We start from the raw sequence: 16,619 nt of genomic DNA, 5'->3' as shown, positions 1-16,619 counted from the left end.
TAGCGTGAGTATGTGTAAGTGAGCTGAGAATCACACTCATAGTTCATAGTGTAGACATAGCCCATGTGCCAGGGAAGTGGTGGGGCAAGGTGGGAGCAAAGATGGCTTGGGAGAAATTGTTTCAGCTCTGTTGATCTAGCAGTGACCTCACCAAGGTAGGCTGGGCTCTTCTGGCTCTGCTGCTGGCTCACTGTGTGCCTGGGAGCATCCTTCTCTTTCCATCTGCTTCCATTTCCCCATCTGTGACCTCCTGGCAGTTATGAGGCTGCAGTAACTCGTCTTTGAAGTGTTTGACCTGCCCAGTGTGATGATGGTTATGACAGCGCTATAGCAGAGCTAGGTAGTATAATTGTTGTTTTATTGTGCTGCTCAGACCAGTAAAATGGTTGAAAGTGAAAATGCACGAAGGGGAGGGAGAGAAGCCAAGTGGAGGAGGGACAGCTGTCCCTGACACACCACACACCCTGACCTCCTGGGTCCTATTTCTTCATGTTGGTTCAACATTAACCCAGACAGGGCTGGGACTTCTCTTGTCCTGCTCCCTCTTCATTTCCCCTGCAGCTGAGGCATATACCATGAGGCACAGGAGAGTCAGAGTGCTGAGCAGCCTGCTCCTTTTCTGCCTTCTGCACCTCGTGCTGAGCCATGACAGGGGTAAGGGCTCATTGAGTATCGAGGGAAGGGCAGGGGTGATGGGAGGCTGAGGAAAACGAATGGGACTGTTCATTCCCAAGCTGCAGCTGGAAGGAGAAGCCTGTATGAGGGGCTGACAGTCCCTGGAGTGGCCAGGGGGTTGTTCCAGCTAAGATAGTAGGCACTAGCTTGCTAAGAAGTGGGGCGAGAGCACGCAGGGCTTCCCTGTTGCTGTGTAGGGAGAAGCAGCAGTCCCCAGATTCTGGGGAAAGAGCAGGATGGGGTGGGGAGAGTGGCTGGCTACTACAGTTCAGTGGATTGTGTTGGGTTATTCTGACTGTATATTTCAAAGCCCCCTGTCTTGGAGCATGAATGAACCTGGGCGGAGGGAAGGGGTATCTTAATCAGTGCTGCGTCTTGTGCTGGCCACAGGTGGCATTTCCTGGGCCAGGGACTCACTTTCTCTTGGTGACCTGCTTTATTTATGCGGGGAGAGGGCGGCTATTGTTCTCCACTTTGCCTTTGCCCCTCTGGCTGTCCGAACAACACGTAGTACAGGCTAGGCCCTATCTCACTCCCAGGCATATGCAATATACTGTGTCCCTGTTCCTGGTGCTCCTCCTTTGTTCCCCATTAGGGCTTCTGCTCCCTCATTCCTGTCTCTCCCTGATGTGGGGGCAGGGTCCCCTCAGATAGGACTTTCTGACAGTCTCCTCTCCCCACTGCTATGCAGAGGAATGGGAGAAGGCTGAAGCTAGGTTGGAAGTCAGGGTCTCTGAACAGGCAGATGGAAGTGATTTCCCAGCATATCCCACTGAGCTGGGATTGCAAAAAGATACACACCAGAGTGAGAGAAACAGCTGCCAGTATGTGGCAGTACAAAGCCAGTGAGTGCTGATGCTCCAAGCAGACAGACTTTGGCCCAGTAGTGAACTAGTGGAGTGGCCTTGCCGAAGGAAATGTACAGGGAAGGGGTGGAGGCCCCAGCCATTGGGGCATCTAGGACTGGCCACAGCCTTAGCTCACAGATTGCAGGGAGGTTAATCCTGCATGGGGCCTTAGGGTGAACTGGATAGGTCCCATTGGGCCTCTTTCATCCCCTGTATTCCACTAGAGGTGAGGCAGTAGGAGAGGCTCGCTGGCTGTGTGTGTTCACTGATTCAGACCCATGACCAGACATGCAGAGCCTGCCAAGGAAACGGTTCTCTCCCAGCTCTGTGTCGAGTGACTGGTCAGTGTTCTGGTTTGGTAGTTTTCCTTGGGCAGCAGCAAGCGCTTTCCCTGCTCAAGCGCCCGCGACGTGCCAACAGGGGATTCCTGGAAGAGATGCTCAAAGGCAACCTGGAACGGGAGTGTCTAGAAGAGAAATGTAGCTACGAGGAGGCCTATGAAGCCCTCGAGTCCACTGTTCGCACGGTATGTACAGCCACTCCCAGGAAATGTTCCTTCATATGGGTACCATGAGGAGAGACCAGATAGTCGAGGATCATAGCTTCTAAAGGGTTCATCAAGGGGCTGCCAAGGTGAGGTCCAGTGTGTTCCCAGACCCCCTTCAAGGAATGACTTTGGTTCTGTGGCATATTTCCTAATTGGGGCAGGAACTACCTTCCTCTCCTGAAAGGTCAGAGAGGTTCTGGTGGCAGCACCCTTACAGTCCTGGGAGCCATCCTGTCTGACAGAGCAAGAGGGAAAACTCTAGGGAGGTGCCTGCCAAGCCCCATCCTCATTACTGGGAGGGGGGGTTGGAAAATGCAGCTAGGTGGAGGTTGGGGGTAAGAGGTTACTTTGAGGGAAATTGGGTATATTTAGTTCTATGTTAAAAATGAGCATCACAATGAGTGTAAATGTGTATGTGCTGGGGGCGAGGTGCAAGACAGCTGGGAAAGGTCTGTACAAGGAAATCTTAGTTGATACAGGGAAGAGCAAAATATTCTAAAAATGAAAAATTAATTGAAAACAGGTAAGAGTGCACAGGAATTAGGCCTAGGTTAAAGTACAAGCTGGGCAGAGCCCCAGGGGTTGGAGTTATTAGGTCTGATTGCAAGATGGGGACCTCAAATAAAAAAAAGGCAGAGATTTTAAACATCTAACTAACTAAGCAAATAAGGGTTAATACAAAAGCAAGACTTCCGAACGGCCACAGCCCCTATCCTGCAAACAGAGCGCATGCTTGCTTCTTGGCTCCTGCTGATCCCAATGGAGCACATGCATGTTGTGGGGATCTGGGCCTATTTTCAATTTTTAAGCCAGTTAAATAAAGCTTGCTCAATTGTCTTTCATTTGCTTTTAAATTGAGACTAATGAGCATTCAGCAGAACAAAACAGGCCTGAAAATATCTAGTTATGCCATAGCTTATATATATATATAAAATAAGTGAAACTACAGGCTTGCCTACAAGCTGCATTAGTCCACACCAGAAGGGTGTAAATTCTAGTGTGAGCTAGTGTGTAACACACTAGCTGGCCCATGATGGTGTGCACTAAAGTTCCCTAGTGCACCTTTGAAACAGGACTATATTAATGTTCGCTTAGGATTACCAACTTTCTGATTGCAGAAAACCGAACATCGTTGCCCTGCCCCCACTCACTCCATCCCCCCACCCTCCATCACTCGCTGTCCCCCATCCTTGCTCTCTTGCTCATTTTCACTGGGCTGGGCAGGAGGTTGGAGTGTGGGAGGGGGTGAGGGCTCTGGCTGGGGGTGCGGACTCTGGGCTGAGGCCTCTGGGCAGGGAGATAGGCTGTGGAAGGGGAGTATGGGCTCTGGGGTGGGGCCAGAAATGAGGGTTCAGGGTGCATGTGGGCTCCAGGCTGGGGGTTGAGGTGCAGGGGTGGGGGTGATGGCTCCTGCTGGGAGTGCGGGCTCTGGTGTGGGGCTGGGGATGAGGAGTTTGGGATGCAGGAGGAGGCTCTGGACTGGGGCCAAAGGGTTCGGGAGGGAGGGGGTGCAGGCTCTGGGAGGGAGTTCGGATGTGTGAGGGGGCTCAGGGCTGGGGTGTGGTAGGGGGTGAGGGATGCAGGCTCCAGGGATCCATGCAGCACTTACCTCAGGTGGCTCCCAAAAGTGACCGGCATGTCCGGCTCCTAGGAGGAGGCGTGGCCCTGGGGGCTCTGCAGGCGCTGCCCCCACAGCTCCCACTGGCCATGGTTCCTAGTCAATGGGAGCTACGGAGCCGGCACTTAGGGCAGGGGCAGCATGCAGAGCCCCTGTGGCTGCACCTCCGCCTAGGAGCCGGAGGGAAATGCTAGCGGCTTCCAGGAGCTGCATGGAGCCAGAGCAGGCAGGGAGCCTGCCTTAGCCATGCTGCGCTGCCGACCGGACTTCAGCACCGCCTGGATCCCTTTTTGACCAGGCATTCCGGTCAAAAACTGGACATCTGGCAACCCTATGCACGCTCTTAGTACACACTAGCAGGGTCCACACAAGCCAGTTAGTGTGCAACATGCTAGTGTGTACTAGAATGTATACCCTTCTAGCAAGGACTAACACGCCTTGTAGATAAGTCTGTACAAGATTGCTACCAATCAGCCCCTGACTCCTTTGCTTATGATGTTTCCCTTGCCCCCAAGCTTTGTCAGTTATTTGTCTTTCCGGTTTAGAAGGTTTTTGCACCAAGGATTGTCCATTACTACATGTCTAGGCAGCACCCAGCACATTTGGGATACTAGTGTAATATAAATCATAGAGCTAATGCTTGCCACTGGTGCCTGACCCTGCAGGGATGGAAGCAAAGAGGAGTTTGTGGCTGGCTGATGTAAACTTAGGCACCCCAAGCCCAGAATGGAGAGGGAAGGCAGCTGACCACAGGAAAGGCCATTACTGCCAGTGTTCCCCACCTGAAATGCTTTGTCTCCAGTCCCCTGCTACTCCCCAAGTGGGGTAGTTCTCAAGGCAGTATTCTGCTTGAAGAGGATTTGACAGCTGGAAACTGGTGATGCTGAGATAGGTCAGGCAGAAGTGAAATGGGCTGCTTTCAAACGGCCTCCATTGGGGCAGGGCTGTGATAGGATAGGTAGCCCCAGAATTTGAAGGAAAGCATGTGACTCAGTGTCACTTTCTCTCTGTTGTGCTCCAGTATCTTTGATCTCAGCAGGGCCAGAATTTGCTCCCTGTTTGCCAAGAAGGGACATTCTCTTACCGAGATGGTGTCTGGCTTTGGTTTGAATTGCAGAAGTTCAGGCAGGGCTGAGGCTCCATTACTCGGATCCTAAGTGTTTGCATTTGTTTTGCAGGATGAATTCTGGAGGAAATACAGGGGTAAGTTGGTTCAAGTCCTGCAAATGCTTTGATGTCGCACAGGCTGTATTGCTGTACCCCAAAGAGCTGGCTCCCTAGCTTCGTTAGCAGGGCCCACTCCCCAGGGCTCTATCCTCTCATATGTTATGCTGACTTGAGCTGCAGTGCTCATTGGAGAGCCTTTGACCTGACAGGTTTCTTGCTCTTATTTGTTAGAATGTGAATCCCAGAGGAAGCTCAGGACAGCACTGGATGAGTGTTTGGCAGGTAAGAGGGGCTTGGAGACCTCATGAGCCACTGGAGATGGTGAGTTCCTGGAAACCTGCTCCCAGCACAATTTGGGAGGAAATTCTAAAGAAGCGGTGAGGTCGTCAGATGGACAATATCAGGGGGAGCAACAGCACTTAGAGGGGGAGGCAGAGCCCCCTAGACTTTCCTGCCATATTGATCCCCCACAAACACGTTTCTTTAACATCCCAAAAACCCTGGATTCCCCCTTGGAATAGCATAGGATAGATGCCCAGCTGCCGCCAGCTCCAGTGAGGAGCCAGTTCCTCACTGCTATTCCCAGCTCCAAATCAAGGCACTGAGATACAGAAGTGAAGTCCATCAGGATGATCTGGGGGTAAACTTTGTTTAAGGTGGGTCTGTGCATGTATGTGAGAACCCAAGTCAGGGATTTATAGGCTGGTACCTATGGACTCCATGAAAATAATGCCTCTGATTTCCCTCTGGGTCTGACTTACCCTCTGTTGGGACTTTGGCAGGAAACTGTGTCTCAGGAAGTGGGCAGAACTATCGAGGGACAGTTTCTGTCACCAAGTCGGGGATTGAATGTCAGTTCTGGACAAGCAAATTCCCTCACAGACCTGAGTAAGTCCATAATCCTCTTCAACACACACTAAATCCCAGCTCTGGTTGGAGGAGCTAGGTTGTGAGGAAGACCACAACCCTGATTGGAGGGGTACTCTAGGCTGCTAGCTACCTCATCACTCCTTTCTCATAGGTTTAACGTCACCACCCATCTGGATGCCAATCTCACCAAGAATTACTGCAGAAACCCAGACAACAACCCAAATGGCCCCTGGTGCTACACCCGAGACCCAACAGTGCGACGGGAGGAGTGTGCTGTTCCAGTGTGTGGTGAGCCTCGCCACTGGGCCCTGAGATACCCCGCTCCCTGGGAGGGAAGAATTTACTCTAATGCTGATACTATGGACCTCAAGAAAGGGGAGGGTCTGTGGAGAATGGGTGCGGGAGGGAGGAGTCCTGTGGGAATGGGTGGCGGAGCTATGGCTTGGAAGGCAAATGCACACTGAGCTGGAGAGGGCTCCCCATTGTGCTGTCCATTCACCTAGCTTGCTTAGGTCCCTCTGAAGTGCTCAATCGTTACTATTCTTCGCTACTCTAAACAGGGCCGGCCAGGCACCAGCAAAGGAAGCAGGTGCTTGGGGCAGCCAGTGGAAAGGGGCGGCATGTCCGGGTCTTCGGCAGCAATTCGGCGGCGGATCCCTCAGTCTCTCTTGGAGCAAAGGACTCGTCGCCGAATTACCGCCGAAGAATGAAGCAGCGTGGTAGAGCTGCTGCCGAAGAGCCGCTGATCACAGCTTTATCTCCCCACCCCGCTTCGCCGCTTGGGGCAGCAAAAAAGCTGGAGCCGACCCCGACTCTAAATAATGTTGTGCCCCCTAGAGCCTTGCAGCAGCTGCATCACTGCTGCCAGCCTCAGGCATTCATAAATCAGGAATGAATAAATCATATTTTTTTTGCCTACTTTCTGTTTTTTTAAGTAACCGTTATGGCAAAACCATCCCTCCCCTATTTGTGTGTGATCCTCTCAGGTTCAAAACACACACACACATACACTCACTCACTCACTGCTTGACCTCCGCTTATCCTCTCATCACCGAGAGGATGGGAAACTGCTATTCTCAGTATTGCCAGCCCCAAAGGTTCCAAAATCATGTTATAGAAAGAGACCAAAAAACACAATATAGGTTTTGGGTTTTTTGTTTAAAATTCCTGCCCCCTCCAGTGTGTGGGAGGGTGACAACAGGTGGTACCAATGGTCCCAAATTTGATTAAGGTGATTTTTGGCACCTCGCTGCAGGAGCTCTCCGCTCCACATCTGCCAGCCTCACATCTGTTCCTGCAGCTCCAGGTATTCCTCGCCCTTCCCTCTTCCCAGGCCAGGTGTTGTAGGGAGGGAGAGTGGAGGGGGAAGGTGCAGAGGAACCCTGCTGTTCCCACTGCTCACAGGAGGGGAGCAGAGCCACCCAGAGCTGCTGGGCTCTTTCTGCTCCCTCCTCCCCTCCAGTGAGACTGGCATGGGGGCGGGCGGGTCCTGAGGGGATAGCTCTGCCAGCTTCCCCAGGAGGTGGGGCAGGCAGCCAATCAGAGAGGGTTTTACTTCAGGCAGAGCTGAAACATGAGGGGTTGGCAGAAGGGCTTGGGCCCTGGCCAAAGGCAGGTGATGCATGAAGCACTCTCCAGCCTTGGCAGCGCTGTGTCCTTCTCCCTGCCCCTCCCTCACTTGGCAGCTGTGCCCCCCATTGTGCTCTGCCCCCCGCTCTCCCACAGGCTGCTGCACCCTCTAGACATCCACTTAGTCTCCCCTGTGCAGGCTGCAGCCCCCTGCACCTCATTAGCCCAGCTCCTCTCCCTAGTGTCCTCTCTAGCTCCCTCTAGAGTGGCAGCCATCTTCCTTGAGAGCAGCCTGGCCTCTGTCTCATTGAACACAATGAGATGTGATAGCCATCTCGCTAGGAGCAGTCCACATGCAGAGTCTGTCAGGAAATGGCAGCTGTTGTGCCAGGCATCGGCCCTGCTGACAGTAGGCGATGGCAGCCCTTCTGATAGGGGAGCTTTCAAGGCTGAAACTAGGAATAAGAGTATGGGAATATATATTTTTTTAAATGCCACTGTCCCCCTTTGCTGGGGGAGACTCGGCCACTTGTCCCTGTGCTGTTCTCTGCTCCTTGGCCAGTTTCTGACCCATGGCAGAGGCTTTTACTAGCTGACTCTGTCTTAGCCATCATCTTGCTTACGTGCTCAGAGACTAGCACATTAGAGAAGCATCATTTCCCTTCATGGATGGTGCCCTGGTTGCTCATGCCGGACAGGAATTGGCTACACCAGGGAGGGGCAGCTTCTCAGAACCTAGGCTTGACCCTGCTGCTGCTCGCTCAGGTAGCTACGATATCACAGATGTGCCTGCTGCTGTCACAGCAGCTGCCAACACTGGGGCTCCAGTACTACATGAGGAGAACGAAAGGAGGGTGAAGCCAAGCTACAGCTGCACAGTACCTCTCCTGGTGTTTGCCTGCCTGCCTGCCCCAGGAAACTGGAGCCCTGCTCCCCACGACTTGCCACCAGGCGAGACCTGTGAGAGGATGAGAACAGAACTAATGGACTTGGGGCTGTGAAGAATATTTTATGCCTCATTGGCTGAGGCAGAAATGTTTTGAGGGGGCCTGCGGTTTGGAAGCTGGCTGCACATGACTGCGAAGGGCTATCTCCCCATGTGCTCCAAAGGAGTGGAGGGCTGTGGTAGCTCTAGCTTAGAACTGTAAGTGGTTTCTTGGGTAACCCTCCATACAGGGCTGTCCTTACCCATACGCAAAGTACGCCGCTACGTAGGGCAGCTGTGTGCTGCTCCTGCCCCTGCTCTGCCTCTTCCCCGCCCCAGCCCTGCCCCCACTCTCCTGAGGACTTCAGGAGCAGTCGGGCCTGCACTCACCTGTAAGTAGATTGACCCGGCCCCAGCCTGCTCCGCTCCCAGCCATGCTGCCAGCGAGTGCTGGGGGGTGGTTCCCCCCCCCCCCAAAAAAAAGCCTGGGAGCCAAGGGAGCAGAGAAGGCTGGGGCTGGGTCACTCCATTTCCCACAGGAAGTGCCTGGGGCATCAATGTAACTGCCTTGTAGGGAGCCTTTCCCTGAAAATGCAAACACACTGAAGTGCCATTAACATCTGGGAATGGCACAGAGAAGTGGGATAAAGGTCTGCTTCATTTTACTTTGAGTGACACAGCACCCCCAGGTGCCTCACTGGTGAGGCGGGGGCTCCTGGGCTGTGTGGGGTATCCCATGGGATTCAGGGTGGGGACTCCCAGACATAGTGGAGTGATGGGACATAGTGAAGTGCTCTGGGGCCTGCTGGAATCTGGTCTGTAGCCAGACACCAGCACTTCCCACTGCAGGGCCATGAGTCTGATAACGGCTGTCTTGCTCCTTCTCTCTCAGGTCAGGACAAGACCACAGTTCCATTTATTCCCCGGACTCCTCCACTGGACAAAACACAGGAGCCATGTGAAACAGACAAAGGGCTGCTTTACAATGGGAATCGCTCTGTCACCGTCTCTGGGGCCAAGTGTTTGCCATGGGCCTCAGACAAGGCAAAGGAGCTGTCCCATGGAACTATGTTTCTCCCAGAAGTGAAGCTGGTGGAGAATTATTGCCGGAATCCTGATGGGGATGATGAAGGTGTTTGGTGTTATGTGCATCATCCAAATACTACCTTTGAGTACTGTGACCTGCACTACTGTGGTGAGGCGCTTCAGTGGGTATGGGGCGGCTATGGGGATCTTGGGCCTGCAGGGTGGGAGAAATTCACAGTAGCCAGGAGGATACAGTACTGTGGTGAAGGGACCTTGTGGTGAGGAGTGGGTGGGCCACAGCCTCATGGGAGGCTACATATATGGGATTCATCTGTTTACATTAAGTCATGCATGTGTGGGTCACATGGTATATGTGTACACATGTAAGACTATGCCTGAGGTTTGAGGAGCCCTTTATTGACTGACATCCCCATCCCCCTGCATCACCTCAATATGTGCTCCCATATTCCAGCTAACTGGATGGTGCTTATTAGTTCACCTGTTGGCCAGAGGTTGGGAAGAATTTGTGAACCAATGGTCTTGCTTAAAAAAAGCAATATTTCCACCAACCCCACTACGTGTTGGGAGGGATGGTGCCACTTCTGAAGTCCTATGTAAAACGTTGGAGCTTTGCCTCTCAACATCTGTCTCTCTCTCTCAGCAAGGCCTTTGGATGAGATGGACGACGTAATAGCAGGGCGGACCATTACCCAAGAGCACCAAACCTTCTTTGATGTTAAGACTTTTGGTTCAGGTGAAGCAGGTGAGCAAAGGACCCAGGAGGCACAAACATAGGACCAAAAGTGCTGCAGAAGCTGCAGCTCCTTCCCACAATGCATTGTTCCTCAGGGGGAATAAAGCCTCTTAAATGCCTACTGCTGAAAGCAGAAGTTGATGCTAAAACTGCTTTAGGTTCTGTCTAAAAAGCTAGACTCCGGTTATGAGGAAGCCCTCAGTCCTTACAGTCCCAGCTTTCCCCAGCCGGAGGTGCAATGGGGAGATCCCTGCTACTTCAGCCCTGGTTCAGAGCAAGAAATGCTGTAGGAGAAGGTGCAAGACTGCTGGCTTTGGGAGATCTTCCAGTCCCAGCCTCTCCCAGCAAAGAGCACAACAGAGAATGAGTACGGTTACTGTCTTTTGAAATGCAAAAAAATCAGCACTCCCTCCCCCTCCCACCTCCAAGGCAAGCCTGCCACAACCCCCACTACAAGGCAATTCCGCAACCCCCCCATTCAACAGCCACTTATAGTATCTAGAGGGAGAACATCATCAATAACAAATGGGTGTTTGTTTTATCAGCAAATTTTGCCAGCCAGCCTTTAGTCTGTTTCATTTAGCCAGTTGTCACTGAATGTGCAGTTTCTGATGTGAGCTTTATTTTTTTTTATTGGGGGGAAGGGGAGTAGTAGGATCACTCACACCATCGCCCTGATCTTCCATTATTTAATATGCCTTGCATGTCTCCTCACTCCTGCAGTACTCAAACCCTCTCTCGCACGTGCAGTGTGCTTGCGTGTTGTGGGGCAGGCAGCTGTTATATTTTCAACAGTTTTGATTTGTTGTTGCTTAAACTGTGGAAGTGGGAACACTGCAGTACTGGTAGCTGGACACACAAACTTTTAACATTAGATATCCCAGTGTAGTGTGGTGATAATGTAAATCTTTAGACCCATATGGAAGAAACCAGGCAGATTACATTTATTTTTCTGGTAACTGGCACATTCATTAAAAAAAACCAGCCAGGCCAGTCAGATACCAGCGAGGTGGTAACCCTAAAAATTAGGCAGCTACTATTCCTCCCAGTCAAGCATGTTGTTGTCTGTAGAGCAGGTCTCCTGCATTGCAAATCAGGTAGAGTAACAGAGACAGGCTGCCTGGTTTTTCAGATTGTGGCACCCGTCCCCTGTTTGAGAAGAAAAAGATTTCTGATAAGAGTGAGCAGGAGCTGTTGGCATCCTACATTGGGGGCCGGATTGTAAAGGGGGAAAATGCAGAAGTTGGCAGTGCCCCCTGGTAAGTACTGTTGCTGCAGTTTCTCTACAGTCTTTCCTTTTAGACCAAGGGAAATCAGGAGTCTGTCAGCTGGCATGGTGTATTCAGCCAGCACCACCTCTACTCATAGCCCCTTCTGGGGGCTGACTTGGCAGCACTACTACAGCTGGACAGAGATGCCCTCTCTCCTTTGGGGCCAAATGCATGGCTGCCATGGAAAGGGAAGCACTCTGCAGACTGTGTGTTTCACCCTCATCCTACTCGTTCCAGTCCTGCAGGCACAGGTCTCTGTTGGTGGCCATGGCAGGGATTAGAAGTCTAATTAGAGGGGGAAAGTGGCAGGGGAAAAGTACCCTTCAGATAGGATTGCAAGGAGAATACTCATCCTCAGTTCCAGGTCCCAGGGTCCTAAGGACTAGACCTGACTCATGCTAGGGGAGTGCTGTCATGGTCTCCTGGGGCAGTGAGAGCAGGTTTCCCTGGTCATGCCAAACTGCTGTTCCTGCAAGGCACGCAAGAGCATGCAGCCAGCTGAACCAGTGCCCTGGGTAAATCTCTCATTTTCTCTTCCCATCCCAGGCAGGTGATGCTTTTTAGGAAGAGTCCACAGGAGTTGCTGTGTGGTGCCAGCCTCATCAGTGACCGCTGGGTCCTTACTGCTGCCCACTGCCTCTTTTACCCACCCTGGGACAAGAACTTCACCACAGATGACATCTTGGTGCGGATTGGGAAGCACCAGAGAACAAAGTAAGAACTTGAATGGGGGAGGGAGGGGAAAGCAGATGGGAGTCCCCTGAGTGTAGTGGGAGAATAAAGTTGGGGTCTAGAGAGAATGTCATCTGGCATTATGGGAACCCCCATGGCAAACCAGACTGTCAGGTGCTTCCCCAGGTTATAGTGGGTTCCCATGGAGATGCCACTCACTGAGGCTCTGCTGATCCCCGAGTCTAAAGTGAAAGGGAGGGCAGTTTGCACCCCTCCCAGGGCCACTCTTCCTTGTGAGAAGGATGGTGCTGCAAGCCAGCCAGAGGGCCAGCAGCCCCCAGAGCTCATAGCTGTTGCTGCTGCACAGTCACTTCTCTCCTTCTGTTGGAATTGTTTCAGGTACGAGCGGAACACAGAGAAAATCGCCATGCTGGATAAAATCATCATCCATCCCAAGTACAACTGGAAAGAGAACCTGGACCGAGACATTGCACTGATGCTCCTGAAGAAACCCATAGTCTTCAGCGACTACATCCACCCTGTCTGCCTGCCCACCAGGGAGCTGGTGCAGAGGTGAGGAGGCTGGAGGGAGAAAGCAGCTCCAGAACCCCAGGGAGCAGGGCTGCAAATGTCTCCTTTGGGTCTACATGAAGTATCAGGAAAGCCCTAGGAAAAAGCAGGATGCATCTTTTGTGCTGGTTTGCAATAGGTGAGCCAGTTGATGAGGTGCCCCTCCAGAGGCTGGGGAGTGCTAGGCTATAAGGGTGACATGTAATATTTCCATGTGCTTTAACCTTGCTTCTTCCTGCAGCCTGATGCTGACAGGATTCAAAGGGCGGGTATCTGGATGGGGAAATCTGTATGAGACCTGGAGCTCTGGCACCGCTGCACTGCCCTCAGTTCTGCAACAGGTGAACCTCCCCATAGTCAGCCAGGATACCTGCAAGGCATCCACTAACATCAAACTCACTGACAACATGTTCTGTGCAGGTAAGTGCTGCTGGGTGTGCAGAGCTAACTGCTGCACAGGCGGGCAGTGATGGATGGGTCAGGGGGCAAAGTTGCTCTCAGTACCATGTGCCATAATGCAAGGGCTCACTTAGCCTAATTACTGCCCAGTAAACTTTGATCTATCCTAAAGAAATAGTATGCCCAGGGCATGAATGAGCCTCTGGAATCCCCAACCTATGTAGGGATGAACAGGGTGACCAGAGAGCAAATGTGAAAAATCGGGATGGGGTTGGGGGGTAATAGGAGTCTACATAAGAAAAAAACCCAAAAATCAGGACTGTCCCTATAAAATTGGGCCATCTGGTTACCCTAGGGATGAAGACTTGAGAGCCATGAATAAGACTCTTGGGCATCAGCTGGTTGTGAGAGATGAGATAGAATGGGGCTTTCCTGTAAATGTACATAATTAGCAGAGTCTAGCATTACGGGATTCTGAGAGCTTGGCTGTACTAGTGGTCAATACCTAGGATACTGAATGTGAGGGAGTGACTGCCAGAGCCAGCTTACGCCATAGTACTGTTTTACATAGTGCTTCATTCAACTTGCATTACTGAAAACATTAGTGTTAAATAGCACCAGCTGAGGGCAGAGCCTGCAGCACTTGGAGGCAAGGAAACACTTTTAGATAACGAAAATAGAGGGAGGCTGTTCCAGAGCTGCAGCAGAGAGCCCTGACCCTAGCAGTGGTGATACTAATACTATAGGACGGGGTGGGCAAACTTTTTGGCCAGAGGGGGGAATAGAATACTCACAAAATTGGGGCTGAAGGGGGGTGGTGTGTGGGCTCTGGCTGGGGATGAGGAGTGTGGGGTGCAGGAGGGTGCTCCAGGCTGGGACTGAGGGGTTTGGAGGGCAGGGGCATGGGAAGGGGTGCAGGCTCTGGGGATGTGGGTGCAGGAGGGTGCTCTGGGTTGGGATGGAGAGGTTTGGAGGGTGGGCTTAGGCGCCGCCTGGAGCCAGCACTCCTATCTCAAGTGGCTCGCAGAAGCATGTTGCTACTCCAGCTCCTACGTGGAGGTGTGGCCAGGCACCTCTGCACATTGCCCCTGCAGCGCCCCTTGGCTGCAGTTCCTGGCCAATGGGAGCTGCAGGGGTGGTGCTTGGAGTAGGGGCAGTGTGCAGAGTGGTCTCCCCTGTAGGAGCCAGGGGGGCCATGTGGAGCAGCCCCTGACCCCACTCCCCACTGGGCGCTTGAGGGCTGGATTAAAATCAGTGGTTCACCCTGCTGTAGGAAGAAATCAGGTGAGAACAGCAAAAAAGTCTTTTAAGGGGAATATACAGCAAGGCTAGGGATGATCCTAAATAAGGGCAACTGGATCCTGTACTAAATAGGGGAGGGGATTAAATGAATGTGAGAAGACTGACTGGATTTTGCTCAAAAAACCTAGGACTTAGAGTAGGGACCTACAATATCCCAGGCCAAAGCTATAGTGTGCACGGGAGGGAGATCACAGTAGATGGGAGTCTGGGGCAATGTACTAACCCAGGGGAGAGGAGATGGAATTATAGCAGCACTGGAAACATATTGCAGAGATGTTGGAGGAGGCTATAAGAAAGCACCTTTATTTGAGCTTTTCAGCGGAAAGATACTAATTAAGTAAGCTGGTACCTTTATGACAACACACACAGAGGGTGAGTTAAGGGCATGTTTGGAAGGGCCATACTGTTAATACCATTTCCCAGACTTAGCATCACTGTAATATTAAAGGTACAAATGAAGTAGAGAAAACAGCCCTTTGCCTCTTCTCCTGTAGGATACAGTCCTGAAGACTCCAAGAGAGGGGATGCTTGCGAGGGGGACAGCGGGGGCCCTTTTGTCATGAAGGTATGTGCAACAGGCACCAACATGGTGGCTTTGCTCATAGGAGACTTTGAGAGGAGGTTGCAGCAGAAGCCTTTAATTTTAAGAGGGTTGAAGTAATAGTGGGGAGGTGCTGCTCTCAAATGGCTGCAGCTGCAGCTACCTAAACAGCAGCTCTATTTCTGGTTTTGGACTGAAGAGAAATCCTGAAAAAATCCAGCCCCATTCTACACTGATCAAGCTTCAGGCATTCTGAGACCACTTGTGAAGAGTTTGAGAGTGATAGCTTGTCTGAGTATATCTACACCAGCTGGGTATCCAGCTAACAGGGGACTGTTATGCTCCCATCCAACTGGGTTACAGCTATCACTGTTGAACCTCTACCTAGCCCAGCTGGAGGTCTAGGCTGTCTAGGGCACAAATCTCACTGCTGCTGCTCTTGAGGCTAGCACGGTGTAGAGCACTAATCTATTTTCCTGTCTGTCTCTATAAGAGCCCAGCAGATAACCGCTGGTATCAGGTGGGGATCGTCTCATGGGGAGAAGGCTGTGATCGTGATGGTAAATACGGATTTTATACACATGTATTCCGCTTGAAGAAATGGATGCTAAAAACCATCAACAAATATGGGCAATAAAGAACGCATCTGTCACGTCTCAACGGTTACAGCTGCTTTAATTTGTAGCACTATGAACACTAAGGAACCTGAAGTAAAATGGCTAGAGGTGTTCTCTGGCACCATTGCCAATAAAATGGGTATAGCAACAATTGTGCCTGCTTTGTATGTTGGCAGTGCTGAGAACAGGACTTGGTTCCATCCAACTCTAATCTGTAATTAGTGCCCCAGCACCTGAGCACTAATAAGAACATGTGTATTAAACAAGTCAGCTTGCCAATCTTTGCCCCTGCAGATAAGCAAGTCACATTACTTCTGTCTAAAACTGGGATAATGCCTAAAGTTACAAACCAAGATCAGGTGCTCCATGTCAGTTGTAGAGCCTCTGATATCTAGCAACTAGACTGAGCCTTCAGAGAAGGAAACACTAAACTGCTACAATGGGGCAGTTAAAATGCTACTATAAAAAAAACCTCACCCTCAGCAAAAGGCAGGCAAGGGGCAGCTGTCCAACTCCATCCCTGCAAGGAAAGGGTATCTTATGAGTGAAAGACATGGGAATCCCCCTAAACAAATACCTACAGTGTTCATCTTCAAATAAGCACTTTTCTAGTTATGTATCTGGGGCTCTTGGCTAGAGGAAGCGCACACACACAAAATGACCTGTTCTCTGACCATCTTCGTGAATTGACAATGTAGTCAGTGTAAACAGTTGGTTGTGCTGCAAGGGAAAGGTTGCATTTTTGAAAAGGGATTAGGTAGTAGGTTACTTAATTTTTTTCAACTGCTGGGATGTAATTAAACCCATCAGAACAATTGCTGGATGCTAGGCTCCTGTCCCCCCCACTAGGTAATCTAAGGGTGTGTCTACACTACAGGATTATTCTGATTTTACATATACAATCTGTTTTACAAAACCAGTTTAAAATTGAGTGCACATGGCCACACTAAGCACATTAATTTGGCGGTGTGCGTCCATGTACGGAGGCTAGTGTTGATTTCCAGAGCATTGCACTGTGGGTAGCTATCCCGTAGTTCCTGCAGTCTCCTCTGCCCATTGGAATTCTGGGTTGCGATCCCAATGTAAAAACAGTGTGTCAGGTGATGCTGGGTAAATGTCGTCACTCAATCCTTCTTCCGGGAAAGCAACAGCAGACAAGCATTTCGCGCCCTTTTTCCCTGGATTGCCGTGGCAGATGCCATAGCTTGGCAACCATGGAGCCCAGTTTGCCTTTTGTCACTGTCACCG

General features: G+C 51.3%; 1 protein-coding gene across 2 annotated transcripts; it reads left to right on the top strand.

Moving 5' to 3' along the window:
* Positions 1-383: 383 nt before the first annotated feature.
* On the top strand, positions 384-15,540 carry F2 (coagulation factor II, thrombin). 2 transcript variants are annotated; one of them, XM_039538313.1, is made up of 14 exons: positions 384-654; positions 1,886-2,049; positions 4,867-4,891; positions 5,087-5,137; positions 5,638-5,743; positions 5,877-6,013; positions 9,112-9,414; positions 9,907-10,008; positions 11,132-11,258; positions 11,817-11,984; positions 12,342-12,515; positions 12,754-12,932; positions 14,708-14,778; positions 15,248-15,540. In XM_039538313.1, exons 1-14 carry the CDS (start codon positions 399-401, stop codon positions 15,389-15,391), a joined length of 2,007 nt encoding a protein of 668 aa, XP_039394247.1. In that variant the 5' UTR covers positions 384-398; the 3' UTR covers positions 15,392-15,540. The 2 variants fall into 2 exon arrangements, with proteins under 2 accessions (XP_039394247.1, XP_039394246.1); XM_039538312.1 differs by having other exon boundaries at positions 487-654; positions 1,847-2,049.
* The last annotated feature ends 1,079 nt before the right edge of the window (positions 15,541-16,619 follow it).

Source organism: Mauremys reevesii, linkage group 4 (genome assembly GCF_016161935.1).
Source record: "Mauremys reevesii isolate NIE-2019 linkage group 4, ASM1616193v1, whole genome shotgun sequence".
NCBI lineage: Eukaryota > Metazoa > Chordata > Testudines > Geoemydidae > Mauremys > Mauremys reevesii.
The sequence above is the reverse complement of the archived record's forward strand: the minus strand, read 5'-3'. Positions and strand labels throughout refer to the sequence as shown.